We start from the raw sequence: 18,766 nt of genomic DNA, 5'->3' as shown, positions 1-18,766 counted from the left end.
ATAGGATCTATAGTTTTTACATAAGACTAATGGAATAAAGATATATCCTCTGAAATTTTAAGCTTTCTTTTTTTTTTTTTAGGAACAACAACAAAGTAGTTAGTTATACAAGATATTAGGATAAAGGATATTAGTATATCCAATATCAGATAAAATTCTTTTAAACATCAACAGATTCTTTGGACTATAAAGTGGCGAATTTGTAAACATTTTTCATACCATTATACCTGATCTATCAAGAATATAACACGTCTCCAAGTTTTCCATTTCATCTTCCACTTCTTTGATCATCTAATCCAATGGTATTAAACGAATAAATAAACGGCGGAAGAATAAAAAACAGGAAAACAGGCAAGCCGACGATCCGACGATCTTGTTGACCTGTCTTCGGGGAGAGTGCGAAAGAAATTAGCCAAACGCCAATGACGATGATGATTGACGCGATCCCCGCTCTGTTCAATGCCACTTGCAGAGCACTGAATTCTACTTGTACACGGAGAAGAGAGGGAGTAAGTACCTCTCGGTCGGCGGCTATATAGCCAGCTACAAGACTGATCGTTTCAGTTACGAACTCTTCAGGTCAGGATTTGTCCAGTTTCCTCCTTTTCCTCCTATATATCGATCGTTTCAGACTAGCCTGACTCTGTTACAGTTCTTGTAAGATTTTTGTCATTTGACTCGCGCGATGTCGACGACGAACAGAGTCCACGTGTTCGACCCTCGTCCGTGAAAATCGTAGTCTTTCGAACCAGATCGAGTGAAAAATTTGATCGCCAACGTCGAGGTAAACAAGTACAGGACCATGTGTTCGGCAACGTAAGCAGTAAAATTCGCGATTTTTTCTTGCGAAACGAACCACCTAACCGAGATTGGTGGTGACTTGGACGAAAGCAAAGCGATCTCGCTGCCAATAGCGATAATCGGTCGCTTTTTCGTTCAAATCGATCGATTAATTTATGATTTCCAAGAAAATGCCACCGCAAGAGAAATTTGGAACTTCCGTTCATTTGAACGACCGCGAGAATAACGCGGTGACATGTCGTAACTCGATGAACCCTCAAACGCGAGAAGCAGACAGCAGTGTCAAAGAAGAGACGAAAGACATAGATTTCGACGAATTGTTGCCGTACGTCGGGGACTTTGGTCTTTATCAGAAGATCCTGTTTATTCTGATGATCCCTTTTGCTTCGTTCGTCGCATGGGTTTACTTCTCGCAGATCTTCATCACGCTGATACCGGATGATCACTGGTGCTGGGTACCGGAACTGCAGAATCTCACAGCGAACGAAAGGTGCGTAAAACATGGTACTTTCTTGCAAAATAGGGTCGAATTAAAAAATTAAGATTGAAATCTGCAAGTAAGTGCTTGCATTCTTTCGCTTGGAATTAGATCTTAGTCGCACCTTTAGATCTTATCGTCGTTGTTTGTTTTAACATAAGCGTTGATAAGTCGAAGCGCGCGAATCAAGAGATGTTGTTTATCGGATAGAAATAGACGATAGAAGGGAACGAAGAACTAAGATAAATTAACGATAAAAGATAAATTTCTTTTGTAAAAATCAATCAATATGAAAAGTTTGTAAATAAAAGAAAAAAAAATCAATAGTCCGTTACAGTTGATCTATCCATAATGCTATTGTTTATTCGTTTCAAGTGGGTCAGTAGCTATTTGTTCGATAATTTGATAATTCTTTGTCATTCAGATAAAAGCTAAGATCAATAATGGCGAAAATTGATTCGTTCCATCGTGTCGGCTCTAATATTGACTTCGTTTACTGAACAAAGAAATAGTCTTGTAAAAATGCACATAGAAGAATCCACTAACTGAATTTATTTTCCAAAACATTTTATCCTTTATAAAGGTAGATAGGATTATAAAGATTCAAGTTCATCGATCACTCTGCTCGATAAATTAAAAGCAAAGTTTAATATAGTTCTTTGTAAAGCAAAATTAGATTCAAGACTATATTTGAGATTTCTCTCGTATCATTCCAGTGCATATTTCCGTTTATGATCTGATCGCTCCATCAGATAAATGTATTTGTACCTCTCGTAAATGTACATAAGAATCCAAGGCAACTGAGTTGGAATCTTTCTATTGTTCGCAACATATAATTAGGGAAATGCAGGGTCTTGTCGCTTTTATGAATTACGTGTAAAACGTTGATTCATTCTACTGTACGTTGTACAGTGTCTGTCACGCTATTTATCTACCTTGCATGAGAAATTAGTACTTTCTCGACGACTAGGCGATCGTTTTTCTTTTGTTAACTATTTTGTTTTCGTGCAGGAGAAGGAAATTCTCAGTTTCGTTTTCATTGAAAACACTCTAACGAGTCGTGTACGGCTTCATCGTTTACAGATAGAGATTTTTGTCATACGATAGATCAGTAATTTCAACACTTTTCTCTACTAAAGAATTTTGAAAAACAAAATTATGCCTCGAGTAGAGACGGTCATAAGTATTTATGAATTTTTATTCTCTTATATCTTTCTCTATTTTTTAAATCAATTATAAAACCAAAGATCTATTTATATAGCGTAATTTTCTTCATTTTCACATTTTTTATCGATGAGAACAAAATTGAATAATTTCCCCTACGAATTTATTCTTGCAATAATTTTTCTTTTTTTTGTTATTAACGAAAACACCAAGAAATAATTTGTATTATAAATTTAATTATAGAAGTAGATTTTTTCGTAGAACAATTTGCACCTTGTTAATGTTACCAAAGTGACGACGATGGAGTATAAAAGATTAAAATACTGAAATCGGTAACTTACGGAAGATTTCACATTATATAATTTGGAAATGTAACGAGATTAGTAGTAGAAATGAAAACGCAAAAGCCGTAAACAATGCTGAGGAAAAATGTATCCGCATTACATTCACCTCGAAACACTTGCTCGCATCGATTAAGACAAGATGCCGGTGACGAAGGATTATTATCATCGTTGATGTTTAATATATGTGCTTCGTGATCCAAGGACGGATCGCTACGCGTACAGTGCACAGGCGCCTCGATGCTCACGATGAATGCTTTTTACGTTAGCGTATCGTTCAATTACCGATAAAAGCACGGTCGCTGACTCTCTTTCTCTCTGCTCTTCTTCCTCTTTCCCTTAAAATCATATTTAAAGACGAGGAAGTTGGGAGGTTCGTTAAATTTTATCGCGATAACCATTCGCATTTAATTGGAAAGAAAGCCACGAATTGTTCGACTGATATCAAAACAGGATAAAAATTCAACCCCTGACAGGAATTAAGCTTCTGTTCCCTGAAATTACTCTCGCATCTCCGAATCAAACCTGCAAATTCTCCACATTGGATCTTCAGTATTTGAAGATAAACTAAAAATTGAAACATTGACTACTTCAAAGAAATTAGCCCGAACGAGACATAAATCGTTCATCGTCGTTCTCGCGCGAAGTAAATATGCAGTTTCTCAATCGTTGTGAGATTCCAACGACGTTAATTCTGTCGAAACGACGATGCGCGACGATCGCACATTCTGTTCCTCGCGAGTGCTTACAAATCGCGGCGATATCGAGCGTAAAGACTAAGCGCAAAAATGGAGAACACTCGGCGGGGAATTGGAAATGCTCGATGACGAAAGGTATTTCAAGGTGTAATTACATCCACATCCAATTGGATCGCACCTTCGTTCGGTTACCACTTGTTAGGTCAACAACCTTCGATGTTATTCAAATAATGCAACGACTGGAGCAGCCGGTAGCGAGTCGTAAAAGTTTCAATAAAACACGTTCCTGCGAGTGAACGTATGTTAAGATTTACACCGAGTTTTATTTCGCTACGCCGTTTACCAGTTCGAAACGATCGATTGCATAATGGTAGCCGTTTCTTTCATCTCGGATGCACGATCGTAAACGGTGACAACGATCCAGTTTGTTCCTGGTTGTGTTAATTTCCACGCAAACTTTGTAAACATTATACGTCGCGACGCTCTCGTTAACGCGTCATTCCTCCAACTCGAAGGTCTTGCGAATTTTACGAGAACCACTTTGATGGTTCGTTTTCTGTGTAAAATTTGTTATAAGCATCAGGGCACTTCGTCGTAATCGGTAGATTATTTATTAAGAATCTATAACTTTTAAGAATTTCTTTCTACAGATTTAGAGATTAGAAGTTTCATTAACGCGTCTTTAACTCGGAGATTTTGCGATTTTTGCGAGATAGCTGGCTTTTTCTTTCGTGTAAATTGGTCACGAGACTTACGAGCTTCGTTGTAAATAGAAAATTAGTAATATTTCGTAGTTTCGAGATAGTATATAGACATTTTAGTGTCTAAACGCGCAATTTTTAGTTCGCTTTTCATTCGCATGAAACAGATCGATGTCTCGACACTCTCCTTTAGTTCTACGGATCGTCTTTCGACCAGCTTTTCTTGGCCTACCGTTTCCTAACGCTGTCCTAATACTATCGTCTTGCTGAGATCCTTTTTCTGATTTTATCTTCTGTTTATTTTATTATAAATCCGACGTTTCGTCCACATCGTAAAATCCTCTACAGCGTTCCAATAAATGTAACCAGTAGATGCTCTAATACTCAAACGCACCTGTGCGTATCTTTGCATATTTGCTGAAAAAAAGATGAATCTTACGTTACATTTTCAATATGCGTAATAAGCCGAAAATTTCTCTAATGCTAATCCTTCGTAACAAAAGGATGGCATCATTGTATGCACGAAAATAGCATTTGGCAATCGTTAGGAACACAATACGTGGATATATATATGTAGTTGCCAAATTAACCTTCGCAGTGTTCAAAGTGAACGGCTAGAAACGATTGCTTTTTGCCATACGCGCATGGTTCGATTGCACCATAATTCGTTATTAAGACGTTTCGAGAGAGGCAAAGGATGTGGTGTCGCAACGTGTTGCGCTCGCACAATGCTCCCTGGATAAAATTCCCGGAGCGCGTATTATCGCGCACGCCGCGCGAACGCGTTGAACCTTCGCGCAAACAATGAGAGCGTGAACGCGAAAAAATAGCGTTGAGCACGTAACATTCGGCCTGATATCGTTGATTGGCCGCGAATCGTCAACGTGCACGGGACAGTTTTACGTAAAGACATTCGACCCGTACAATTATGTTAAGACGTCGACCATAGAACGTACTACGTTGATGCAATTAAAATTTCAATGAAACTGGAGAACGCGCTAACAACTGCGTCGTGAACGTTTCAACAACCTAGTCGCCCCATTGTTGACCATAACGTACAAATACTTTTGTTTAAGAGCTGCTCGTTAGTGTTTACCGCATCCAGCGATTAAGTGGCGAACAAATTACGTTCAAAGGCTATAGAGCTCGTTCTCGATTAAAATTCTTGTAACTTTCTAATGGTATTAGTAGAAATTATAACTCGAACGTATGCACACGACTGATCAGAAGTATCAGGGCAGCCGCGGATATTTAGTATAAATCGAATATGTCTTCTATTGCTCTTACTTTCTATTTATTTTATTATCGATTCGTTCCATTCCGTTTACGTTATAATACGTAGCCTGCGGACTTTTTACGCGTATTTTTGAGAATATAAAGAAAGCGAAACGAAAAACTAGAAGCTGGGTAGAAAATTGTTTTACCTCGAACAAACGTTACAAAACGCGCTACTTTCCGATGTTTGATATATTTCTTCGTATCACGCGTATACTTTGCAATGTTGCACTTTCAGATTTTCTAGAAATGCATAAAAGTTCCGCGACCTAATGTGCTTAAAAATAAATTCGATGATATTAAATATCAGATTATAGAACCAGAAATGAAAAGTTCTGCAACGATGGAATGGGTAAATAATAGTCGATTAGACGAAAGACAATAGCAAGCAACGATATAGCGGATTAATTAATGGAAGATTTCTTCCTTTGAGTAAACAAAAATAGAACTTAACGAACCCAGTAATTGATAAATGATTACGTATAGGATAAGTGCATTTTCCAACTATGAGTCATAGAACGAGAGTCTTGGCATAATTAACGTTTAGTTTAGCCTAGGTAGGATCTTAGCTTTGGAGTAAATAAGTATAGTAGTAGCAAAAAATCGACAGAATTGTTAAGGCTGTGACTAATCCTGGTTGGCTGGTCAGTTACCATCTGAATCTACTTCGAACGAAACGATCGTTTGCTAGTGTACTTTTCGAATCATTTTCAGCTATTTTATGGGCGAGCATTCGTTTCTTTCGTGTATGCCATGTATCATTTGCTCATTATCTCGTTTCTGAAAGCTTTTGCCGGCGAATGAAAAATGTAACGTACATTTGCATAATGCGTTCGAAGTGTTCGTTCAATTTTCATGTAAAGGTCAGGCGATACGCGTGATTAGTCGCGATGTTACGAGATGTGATTAGATGCGAATGTTAATATCTTGTAAGTACCTTTCCTCGACTATGATAATCATCGATCACTAAGAATTTTGCAAATCGATGCAATTAATCGGTGATCTTGTGAGAAGAAATTTCGATATTACGATAATAACGTTAACGATAGTACGTTAATTACGACTAGTACCGTTACTGTTACATTGTTTCATAATTAGTATAAGTTTAATATAGTCAACGACTCCTCCGTAAGCATCCGTGCAAGTCTTATTTATTATTATGCTCACCTTCTATTGGAAAGTTCTTGCCTTGCTCAACAAGTCTTTTTGATTTTTTTCCTGTGCAACTTCCGTGTGTTACCAATTTTTATGCTATGTACCTGTTCGTAGGAGAACTTTCTCTAAGGCGCGAAGTTTTCTTTCGACGATTCAACGATCGAAGATCAAAGAGAGCCAATGTTCTCTCTTTCGATAAAGTATGTAATTATAGTCATTGTCAAAATTATTCATACATTTATCTGGTCGAAGACGATATAGCAGATTATAGAGCAAGCCTAATGAAAGTTTTATTATTTATTATATACGGTATGGTGTATAATAATAATAATAATCTTTATCATTAAATCACGCCATTAATTCATAATTTCATTGGAAGACAATGGAAATTCACGAAGCTTTCGAAATAGATTTCAAAGAGTCATATTATAATAATGTAAACATTGTTTGACAGTATTATCTAGTTGTGAATAGGGTTGATTTGATTCAGACAGCGTCAGTCATCGTGACATCGACTTCCCATTTCGTTATGTAACGTTCATCGGAATAACAAATGTAATTACCGTCACCGAATTATCTTAATCACGTTCGTTATTAATGAATAAGTGTTTTCGACATACGTCGGAGGTCGCAAATCATGGATCATCTTTCTTTAACATGTGTTTCGATTTTAGATCCGATCCAGTTCCTTCACAGAACTTCTTTTCCTTTAATTTACCTAATTTAATAATTCCTTAAAATTTTACATTTCTCATTGCATTGTTTATTATACATTCTACAAACTCGTACAAACACAACGCAACAAATTCACACGATAAAAGCGTCGATGCTAACCAAAGATAATACTAGGATAATACGCGACAATAATAATCGAAAAGAATTATGAAAAATACATTAAGTTGCAAAGACAGATTAACGTACATCCAGCTACGACTGAAAATAACTTTCTTCGCTTTGAATAAAATTCCAATCAAGTACATTTTATCAGACGTTTTAACAATCAATCAAGTACGTTTTAACAATCAATGGAGTATTATTAACTCAACAAATATTCGAGATTCTCGATGTTTTTTGTCGAGTCTCAAATAGAACGTTAATCACTGTCGGAATGTCCATCGGCATCGAAGACCGTGAACCAATCTACGTTATCTTCTGCTTCGTTTCAGGCTGTCGCTAGCGATACCAGTCAACGGCGAAGGTTACTCGAGATGCAGCATGTACGATGTAAATTACACGGAGATTTTGCTAAATGGAAGCCACGTGGCAGACCCATCGTGGCCAACGAAAGATTGCCAACAAGGATGGGAATTTAATTACACCACCGTCCCTTATGCGTCTGTGGCATCCGAGGTGAGACACGAAACGTTCGACCTGTAATTTCCTGCTTTTTGATTACTTTATCTGTTCCTATCGATTAATCCCTTTATACTGTGTATATCGTATTCGATTATTTGCGTGACCTACTTCGATAAAAAATAAACGTAGTATGAAATTTTTGGAAAGAAAGAAAAACGATGGAAAGGGTCGAATAAACGTTTGTGAAAAGATCGATAGTTCGGAAGTGGGAAAATTAACAATGTTGATTTCCAAAGAGGAAAATTATAGTACGTAACAGAATTACTAGTACATAATACAGTAGCAATTAGTGCGTGTAGTGAAATTACAGAGTACATTCTAAATTCAAACGTTGCACTGCCAAATATGATACAATCGAATAAGAATCTCTAAAAATGTTTAAAAAAAAACAAAAAAAATGGATAAAAAATCGAGTTATGAAAGTTGGTAAAACCAGATTGCGATAAAACTGAAGTTGAAAATACCGGATTGAAAAGAAATCTTAATAAAACGCTATAACGAACAATAACATGAACACGTAGATTTGTTCGACATAAACTCAGCTAATATCCATTTGTAAACATTCTGCAAGACTTTTTGCTTCAGTGGATTTCCATGAGCTTTGCGTTGCTCGACAGGAGGAGAATTGTTCCTCGAGGGGTAGCAAGCATCCGGAAGAGGGATGCGAGAACGCGCAAGGTCTTAAGTTCCTCCTTCTTTTTTCCTCAAAAGGAAAGAGAAAAGGACAGAGGCGTGTTTCATTAGGAATTTCGAAACTTTATTCGAAAATTCTTTCAATCGAGGCGTTGGAGTTGTTATAAAATTCCTATGATGCTGGTCGTGATCAGAAGTAAATCATTCGACTGTAGTTTTCTGTTGCAGCTGGGATGGGTTTGTCAGTACGATGCACTGCCAACCATAGCTCAAAGTATCTTCTTCATCGGCGCTATCTTTGGAGGATTAATTTTTGGATGGATCGCTGATCAATATGGAAGAATACCAGCTTTGATCGGAGCTAATTTAATGGGATTTCTCGCCGGGGTGGCTACTGCGTTCACGGTTAGCTTCTGGCAGTTCACTTTGTGCCGTTTCTTCGTTGGATTCGCCTTCGATAATTGCTTCACTATGATGTACATATTAGGTAATCGTTTTTCAATTATTTCTTTTTTGCCTTCGAGTTGAGTTTGAAAGATGCACAGTGGCTACAAAAAGTACTTGTACCTATGTATCCTTGTTTCCCAATGAAGCGTTTTTCTTCCTTTTTTAAATCAGGTTTTACTACCTAAAGCTAATATCTTAATTTTAGACTTAGTCTTATCTTAAGACTTAGTCTTAATTAATTGGTATATATAAAAATGCTGTTCTAAATACAATGGTGTATAGTTACTTTTTGTAATTACTGTAAGCAGAAAGATCTCCAAGTTTAAATTACAAAGTAATCTCTACAGCACACTGTAAAACTGTTGTTATGCTTGATTTACGACTGACCTTTCTACAAGTATATGAATTTTGCAACAGAACTCACGTTGCCATGCAACAATTCAAATTCAAATTGAAAACCGTTCAAAGTTACGAAGGTACTGAAATACATATGAATATACATGAGGTCATAAATTTTTACTTTTTAACCGCAGCGTTTATATTAAAGATAGATAGAGATAGATAGATAGATAGATAGATAGAGAGAGAGAGAGAAAACTTAATTTTCCTATTTTCTAAGAATTTTATGTAAGATAAAAATATCAAACTTTAAGATATTTAGATTTATATATACCACTGAATATTTATAATATCTAGAAGTAGTTATTTCGCAAATCATTTTCAATACCTATATTTTCCCTCTATACCCGCAATCAATTATAATTTTGTTTTTTCTCTTAACGAGACAATATTCTGATTACAAAGTGTTAGTTGTTCAAAATTGCATTTCATTTCTAGACAACTATAGTATACCAGGGTTTTCATAAATTTTCACTTCCCAACAGAAAGCGAAGGTAACCAATGAATGGTTTTACAACGAACGCTTCCACAACTATAAATCCATGTATATATATACCTATATACGGTCTTAATTAAAATGAACGCTTGTTGTGAGCTAAGGAACATCTTCTTCTAACAAACTTATTTAAAATACTTAAAAATATCACATAATAATATAAAACAATTAAGTAACATTTTAAATATCCCATTGAAAATTCTAATAAATTGTTTAATATAAGATCGATATAATTCATGCTGAATTCATTGTCTGATATTTATAACACAAAATTTTATTATAGCTCTACATGAAAAAATTTCAAATATAATATTGTAGAAATATATTTTCCAGTTATTGTTCTAATATCATCATGTGATATTTTAAATTCTGAATAGAAAATACCGAAGAGAAAATCTAGACTAGTCTCTGTCTTGAAAGATATTTTATACCCTGAAAGGGTTGAAGTACAACGTTAATACCCAAAAGAAAACGTTGATTGAAACTATTACGAAGAAACTATAAGCACGCATAAACGTCACGCCGATCTAACGTAACTTTAACGGTAGACAGTTCATCAGACGAGTCATTGAAACGGGTTTTCTTCATCGAATAGCAAGTTTGTCCCGCTGACAGCATTCCAATTGTGAAAATCGAGACCAACGAAACTCGGGTGACGTGCATTAACCGTGACTCGATGACTCAAGCCGAGGTTGGAAAAATTTACAATTTGTTCGACAAAACTAGGCCAAGTTGACGAGATTCGTGAGCAGGTGGCTGGTTCGTTAATGATTTGACGTTCGAATTTTCTAATTATCAAGGTTGATTAAACGATCGATCACGAATATTCGACGGAAATGTTGAGAAAGAAGGCTCGATCTGTACGAATGTAGATCGTATTTTAATCAATGACTTGAGAAAGTAAGATATTGATTGAAACTAAGATAAATGATGCTAATTCGTTTTGAGCGCGTAATAAATTACATCATCGGATTCATTGATTTGCAAATAATTCTATGTTCGGTTCCGTATTTATAATCGAGCGTAGCGAAGATAAAATGAAAGAAACGTGATTGTCCGAGGGTTTCACAACCAGAGGAAAATCAATAGGAATGAGGAAATCTTTAATTGTAAAAATGCATAGAAAATACCGTGGAAAATATCATTCATATTTTACTAGAAACATTTTTGTACTTCTTTTTAAATGTTAGAACTTTAAGCTTTAGAGGCTTTACGTATTAGTATACGTATTCATACTGACTTCGAAATTCATAAAAAATTTCTCTAGATAGATGTGAATTTTTTGTATTGTTTCGTATGTGTATTTGTGTCACTTTTCCTTCTAACGATATTTAGTTAAAAAGTTCGTTTATACCATTTATAACAGATTTTGTTTTTATTTATATTAATGTTAATTTTATATTAATAAAAATCACTGAAATTTTGAAATGAAGCTCCAGTAGTAAGTAACTATCAGTATCATCGAATTTCTTTCTTCTTTATGTTCTATATTATTATTAAAATTCTCTAATAAACATTCAAATATCCTATAGAATATTTCAATTATTTTTTACGTTTTATTTGTAGTCATATTTTCTATATATTTATTATCGACAAAGTTTGAGTTGGTTCTTTAAATTCCTATTCAACATTCCAACTAACCATTCGATATCAATAACACGTGCCTTTCTTCCCGCAACGATTTATAACTTATTCAAGCAGAAACTCACTCGACCAGCTCGTTGAAAGCATAGAATTCGATCAATTTCATGCAACTCACATACAAACTGCAGATAATCCTAACAGTGGGAGGAAAATATGCAACGAGACTGCAAAGCGTGTAAACATAGTAGTTTATAAAAGCATTTACACATTTAACACAGAAAAATTTTATGTATGTACAATATGTGTTATATAAAACATTCTGAAATTTCATTAGCATTCTACTGATTATATTAGTAAAGTTTGAAACATTTCTGAAGATGCACATAGGAGTTACGAGATATTTAATGCAAACATTTATTTAGTACAAATATACAGCATGAACAATCATCTTAAACATGTAACGAATGTTTATCAAATATCGAGATTTATTAATATAATAAATGTTTGATTATTTTTATAATGAAATATTTTTGTGATCACTGCGAAATATATATTTACGCTAAATAATTTTGTATCTTCTATATTCATTTTCAAATTTACTTAATTCAGACTCTGCATTATGATAACCGTATGAATAATTCTGACATAATATTCGATATAATTATTATACGATCTAATTACGATCCTAATGAAATTCCGATATATCTATGAATACATAACAAGAATATAATAATCCTTTGTTGTACTAATTATGATACCATAATATAGAATAAACATATATAAATAAAATTATTTATAAATGCTAAGATACTTTTACGAGCCGCTGTAGCTAACAGGCGAGAAGGAAGAGAGGAAAGAAAAGAAAGAAGAGAACGAACGTTAATCAGTTTCGAAACGTTAACAACGTCCTTGCGTTGGACGGTGCTCGCGTTTCTCGATCGGTCGCATTGCGAACACGCGAGATATCAACCAGATTATTATTATTAATACGATCGTCTGTAATTTATCTTTGCTAACCGTGCCACACGGAATCTTCGTTTACAGTAAATGAGTCGTAGCTTTTGATCGAACGGTAACACGATATGAAATTGCAGGGTGACGGAAACAGCTGGGAGAAAAGCAAATACTTTTTCTGCGCGAATAATGTAACGTCGAAGGCAATAAACCTTGAGAGGCAAAGTGATGAAACGAGTGGTCTCAGAGAAGCTTCTTTACATCTTCTTTTCCTTTCTGTATCCTTTCTATGAGAATAATATCTCTTCTTCAGATCTCCTCGCCCTATCTACGTGTTGTAAAGGGAATAATTTTAATGGCAATATAAACCGAATGATACGTATATTTAAAAAACGATATTTTGTTAGTTTTATGAATATTGATTTTTATAACGCGAGGATCTTCTACTCTTATTTTCTATTAAGTTAATGATACATATATTTTAGAATGAGTGTCGCAATGGGGATAATGATGATGATGATGATGATGATTAGCGAAAGATGTTGAAATTACAGACAGCATAAATAATATTTAGATTTCATGGAAGTCAATTTTTGTAATGCGAGGTTCTTCTATTCTCATTTTTCATTAAATTTCTATATAGAGAAGTATTAAACGTTTGGATATAATCTGCAAATTACTTGCGTTCGTGGGTATTAGGATACTTGATGGTCTCGTACCGAAGCTGATAGCTGACCCAGATTTTCAGGAAAGCGATTAATAGCTTAAAATGTTGTATTCGTGCGAGATAATAATCTAAAATGCAGTCAGAGTTTTTAAGCATTATTTGTTAGAATTACAAGAAAATGATGAACTAAAAGTTATGTATAGTGTACGTTATATATATGTAAGAAATCCGGAGCGTATTGAGAAAATTTAGGGTGAATTACAGGAAATTCTTAGAAGTCTGCTGAAAATATCTGACTTGTGGAATTGTCCTATAGCTATTTTATTTAATAAAAATTAATTCAGGTAATTTTTCGTAACATTAACTTCGCTAAAAGGAGCTGTGTATATTTTTAAAGATTAGAGAACAGAAATATCTGAAACTCATGATTTAAACGAACGTTCGTCATTTTGGTTCATTATGAATTATAAATTGGTTCATTATTGGTTCATTATCAAGCATGAAAAGTAAAATTCAGTGGTACGAAGTGATTTTAAATAAGTAAGCGACTTCCATGGTAAACATGGTTCGAGCATCGCAATTATAATAAAGCAAAAAAAAAAAAAAATATGAAGAAAGAAAAACAACAGAGCGGCAATTATAACGAAGCCACTAGTTACAACTAATTGAAGGTGATTCCGGATTAGAAGCAAGCCATTATTAAGTGGCTAACACGGTTGCTTCATTAAGAGCAATTACTCCCTATTTTACGTCAACTACAAATAGACGTTGTTCACTATGATATATTTCCACGTGTTTACCGCATCCTGTCCTGTTATACGATTAAAGAATTACAACCTTGCGTTTCTAATTTATTAGACGTATACGCACCAGATATTAATTTCATCTACGTATTCGTGAAACTGCGAGATTCACTCATCACGAAGGTCAGTTCAATTGTTCAAGATAGCTTCTCATCGTTTTAATCTGTTTTCTTGTACGAAAATAGAGTAATATTTACTTGTCATCGATATGTTCGTTCAGGAAGACAATTTCATCGAATTAGGCTCGACTTTCCGTAGAGAATATTCGTTTCGATATAAATATGTATCTTAGACTTGTCGATTTTTCAGTAACTATCATAAATAATTTAACGAGGTAACACGGTAATCTAACGATGCCTCTGTTTCTTCGCAGTTAATTTATTGTTAGTTACGCGTGATTTTACCTTTTGTATCTTTAAGAAATATAATTCGTAAATAGAAACATATTCTTGTCCATAAGTATCGAAACACTTATGGAAATTTAAATGGGCTTGAACGATCATCGGGAAATTATTAAAGCCTTTGTTATTAGATCTAAACACGATTTAATTGTAGAACTAAATACGTTTGTTAAGTTAGTCTATATATTGTATATCTACTTTTTATATATTTGTAACTCAAATTTTTCTTCTTCATATTGCGTTAGGTTGCCCCGAAAGTTTCTTTCGTTTTATATTATTTTATTGAATTACGTATGATCTATTTTGTCCTAATGAACATAATTCAATAAAATAATATAAAACAAAAAATGGTGTGCATCTATTATCTCCTTATTAGACGAAAGAAACTTTTGCGACAACGCAATTTATTGTTCCATTTTTTATTCACAGAATATTTCTTTCACAGATGATTCTTCTAAATATTATATTTTTTATTTCAGTATTAGAATACGTTGGACCAAAATGGAGGACATTCGTGGCGAACATGTCGATCGCGATATTTTTCACCTTTGCAACTTGCATTCTACCCTGGATCGCCTATTATTTAGCCGACTGGAGGATGACGTGTATTGTCACCTCGGTTCCTCTTGTTCTAGCCATAGCGACGCCATGGTTGATACCAGAAAGCGCTCGATGGCTGGTTAGCCAAGGTCAGATAGACAGGGCCATTAAAATCCTTGGTAAATTCGAGCGAATAAACGGCACCAAGGTGCCTGATGACATCTATAAACGATTCCGGGTAAAGAAATCGATTATTGCAATCTTTTCCGTATTTTGTACTTTTGTACTTTTATCTTTCCTACTTTATACGCGTTCTATAAATACCGATTTATATGCGTTTAAGTATATAATAATTTCCTTTGAATATGCATCCTAATTGAATCTTTTATGTAATTGGAAATTTGTTTACAATCTAGTAGTTTTATATCGTACTTAGCGCCTAATTTGCCAGCGATAAATTTCTGTTAATTTCTGTGTTATTTATTGAATGTGTATATTGTATTTTTTTATAAATAGATGAAACACTTAAAAACTTCTCAGACTATGAATAGATCATGGCAATATTAACATTAATGTACGATATAAGGAAATAATTAACTTTCAGAGGTTTGTTGTTTTAAAATTTGCGAACGTTCAAGTAAACGACTTAGAAAGGATCGTCTCATACAAATATAACATAAACTTTCTTCCGAATCTTATCGTAATTTTTGTACACATAACAGATTCACATAAATTTGTAAGAAAAACAAACAAACGATTATATACTTAACTAGTTAAAAATTTGCTAATAACAGGAAACCTGTGCCAGAATCTGCAAAGAGGAGGAAGCAGACAAAACGTACTCCGTGTTGGATCTATTTAGAACGCCAAGACTACGAAATATCACGATTCTATTTATTGTTATTTGGTTTGTATCGCTATTAAACAGATATGAAATAGATTGACGTAAAATCGGAATTGTATCTTGTAAAAATCTCACGAATAATTTTGTATCTTTAGTCTAAAAATACTTCATTTCTGAAGCAAGGAATTTGCTTCTCACATGAAATATGATAGCGTGCTTTTTTTTATCATATGAAATTGTTTTACGAAATATAGGATGGCGATTTCTTTAGTGTTCGATGGTCACGTACGAAACGTGGATAATTTAGGTCTGGACGTGTTTGTTACGTTTACGATTGCTGCAGCAACCGAGCTGCCTGCTGACACGTTCCTCACGCTCGTTCTCGATCGATGGGGCAGAAGATGGCTGGCGTGTGGTTCCCTCGTCATTTCCGGTATCTTCAGCATCTGGGCTTCTGCCGTTTCCAATAGTTCGTATATTTCGTTTTTACATATTCAACCTTCTATATTACTGATCAGTCTTCTAAACAACCTACAATATCAAGCCAAAAATAGGGTAAGTCGATAATTTTGACTTAATCAGACAAATATTTTTCATTCGTATAACATTGTGCTTTTTGAGAGGAAAAAAATGTATATTTTGGAATATTTATAAAATGCAAATGCTTGTATTAACTATTGTAGGCAATTAGACAAATCCAATCACAGACAGATAAAATAATTTCTTTTCTTTTTATTTCTTAAAATTTTCTAAAATTTCTTCATAAAAAATTAGAATTAGAAACTAATGCTGAAATTTTCTTTTCAGGTATATATACGGCCTCTTTGGCAATTCTCGGTCGATTTTGGATAAACATTTCGTACAATATCGGCCTCCAATATGCGGCTGAAGTATTACCAACTGTGGTTAGAGCTCAGGGTGTAGCTTTGATACACATAATGGGATACGTTGCTAGTATTCTCGCACCGTTCGTAGTGTATCTCAATGTTGTTTCGTCGTTCCTGCCTCTTCTTGTGCTGGGCACACTCGGAATCATGGGCGGTCTTCTGACTCTCTTTTTGCCGGAAACGTTGAATAAGGATCTTCCGCAGACGCTGCAGGACGGCGAGGATTTCGGAAAAGATCAGAAGATGTGGGATGTACCTTGTATCGGAAGGTAAAATCACATAAAGGAACTTTCAGTCTCCTTTTTTTAAAGATATTCACAGGTCTTCAAGCTCCAAGTTCAAGATTCTCAAGCATTCTATTAGACCTACATCTTCATATGCTTTTGTATTATTTTCTTCTTAAAATTTGTTAAGTCTCTCAGAAGAAAAGTGGACTATCTTCTTTCTTCAAATGCTTTTTAAATCTTTTGAACAGAAGAGAAGGATCGAGTTGGGAAGTTACTCAAATCTTTAAGCAATTGGATTCGATATATTTAAACGCAATGTTTTGACAGGAAACGTGAGGACGAGGAGACACCACCAGTCGCCATGTTCCGATCATTTTCTAGATGCAGCGCGAGGAACTCGATGAGAGCGTCACTTCGCGGTGAACCTTTAAGGAGTAGCATGTTACGGAGATCGAGTATAAAATCGAGGAAAAGCGAAAACTCGATCACAGAGGTTGAAAGGCTGTAGCGAAGCGTTCACCACGAAGTACAATATTTGTCACGTTGATCTCGAGCAAAGAATCTTTAGTCTTCCAAAAGCGTGCAATACATGTATTAGAGTAAGACAAGTTACTGAATCCAGGAATCTTAAGTTCCACCGTCATTAATATTCACTATTACAAAACTGCGGATTTTTATGCAATTATGGGTATGAAAATTCATAGAATGCATATGACGCAAAAATATATAAAATATCCAAAATACAGTACTATCGATGATATTTGATAGAAACAAACTTTTGCCCAAGTCCTTTCGATTGTATTATTGTATCCACGAAAATATGAAATTGCATAAAGATCCGCGATCCAATTATCATCACAATTTTTCATCAACAATGATTGACTAAAAATTCAATCATTGGGCGTGCGAATAAAAATTAGAGTAAGAACGTAGGTTAAAATAATCATTGTAAATCGTAAACTCGTGGATAGTTAATGATAAAAATTAGTATTTTCCTTTGTTATCAAAGTTCCTGAGATTGTTCGTACAAAAGCTTCATCTTATAGAATATGATGCAATAATCGTTATACTAGTAAAATAATAACATCATAAATGTAGAGAATATATTAACGAGATGAAAATAACATGGACAACGTGGTGTATGGCCACGAGTTTTGTACATATGTACGTATAAGTATTTGTAGATCGATTAGAAATCGCCGAGACCTCGAGCGGATGTCACGCGACAAGATAGCGCTATTATTTTTATTACGATGTAAATCGTCCTTAGATGTTTTGTAATAAAACTTGCCAGTAAAACCTTCCCTGGATTCTGCTAATAGTTCTTCACCACTTGTTCCTTAGTCGACCAAAGTAACGATATAAATAAGTATGAGATTATCCTAGGAAATCTCATTGATATTTTTGTCGACGTCTGCGACATAAAAGCAGGGTCTACGTCGAATGCATTGTCCGAAGACAGCTGTAGCGCCGTTTTATTTCTTTATAATTTCTTTGAAATTTTGACGACACGTTGCTTAGTATAGATATTATCTGTACAGGATTCATCAATTTTTAGAGAGCCTAGTCTTACCGAGATGAAGATAATCATCTTCAAAGTTGAACGTTTTAACACGTAATCCTACTAGTAAGCCGTTGTAAAAATGATATTTCGATTAATGATGGAACATCACTTTTAAAGACGGAAGAATCTCCTTTGAAGGAGATTCTTGGCCCAAAGTTTTCGAATAAAATCAACGTAAAGTCTGTATCTAATATCGGTAATTTCGGCGTTTAACATACCGTATATTATAATGCCAAGATCACGTTATGTTCATTTCCGAATTGTTCGTTAGCACGCGTGTGCAAAGAGATAATCGTCTAAGAAATTTCTTCCTAGAGATGCTTAGACTCTCTTCTTAGAGAATCTTAGAAA

At 34.7% G+C, this 18,766-nt stretch overlaps 1 protein-coding gene across 1 annotated transcript; it reads left to right on the top strand.

Annotated features, from left to right (window-relative positions):
* The first annotated feature begins 534 nt into the window (after window positions 1-534).
* Window positions 535-18,154, top strand: LOC132909639 (organic cation transporter protein). The gene is made up of 8 exons (XM_060964569.1): window positions 535-1,291; window positions 7,780-7,963; window positions 8,831-9,089; window positions 14,833-15,131; window positions 15,688-15,800; window positions 15,992-16,206; window positions 16,545-16,893; window positions 17,179-18,154. The coding sequence occupies exons 1-8, from the start codon at window positions 957-959 to the stop codon at window positions 17,357-17,359; spliced, it is 1,935 nt and encodes a 644-aa protein (XP_060820552.1). The 5' UTR covers window positions 535-956; the 3' UTR covers window positions 17,360-18,154.
* Window positions 18,155-18,766: the final 612 nt, after the last annotated feature.

Source organism: Bombus pascuorum, chromosome 8 (genome assembly GCF_905332965.1).
Source record: "Bombus pascuorum chromosome 8, iyBomPasc1.1, whole genome shotgun sequence".
Classification (NCBI taxonomy): Eukaryota; Metazoa; Arthropoda; class Insecta; order Hymenoptera; family Apidae; genus Bombus; species Bombus pascuorum.
Note: the sequence above shows the minus strand (reverse complement) of the source record. Positions and strands in the feature narration are given on the sequence as shown.

What these genes read in the sequence shown, in the direction of transcription:
- LOC132909639 (XM_060964569.1), top strand. Translation starts at nt 957, where the DNA reads ATGATTTCCAAGAAAATGCCACCGCAAGAGAAATTTGGAACTTCCGTT. An exon ending in ATGCGTCTGTGGCATCCGAG is followed by an intron (nt 7,964 to 8,830) that starts GTGAGACACGAA and finishes TTTCTGTTGCAG; the next exon opens with CTGGGATGGGTTTGTCAGTA. An exon ending in ACATCTATAAACGATTCCGG is followed by an intron (nt 15,132 to 15,687) that starts GTAAAGAAATCG and finishes TGCTAATAACAG; the next exon opens with GAAACCTGTGCCAGAATCTG.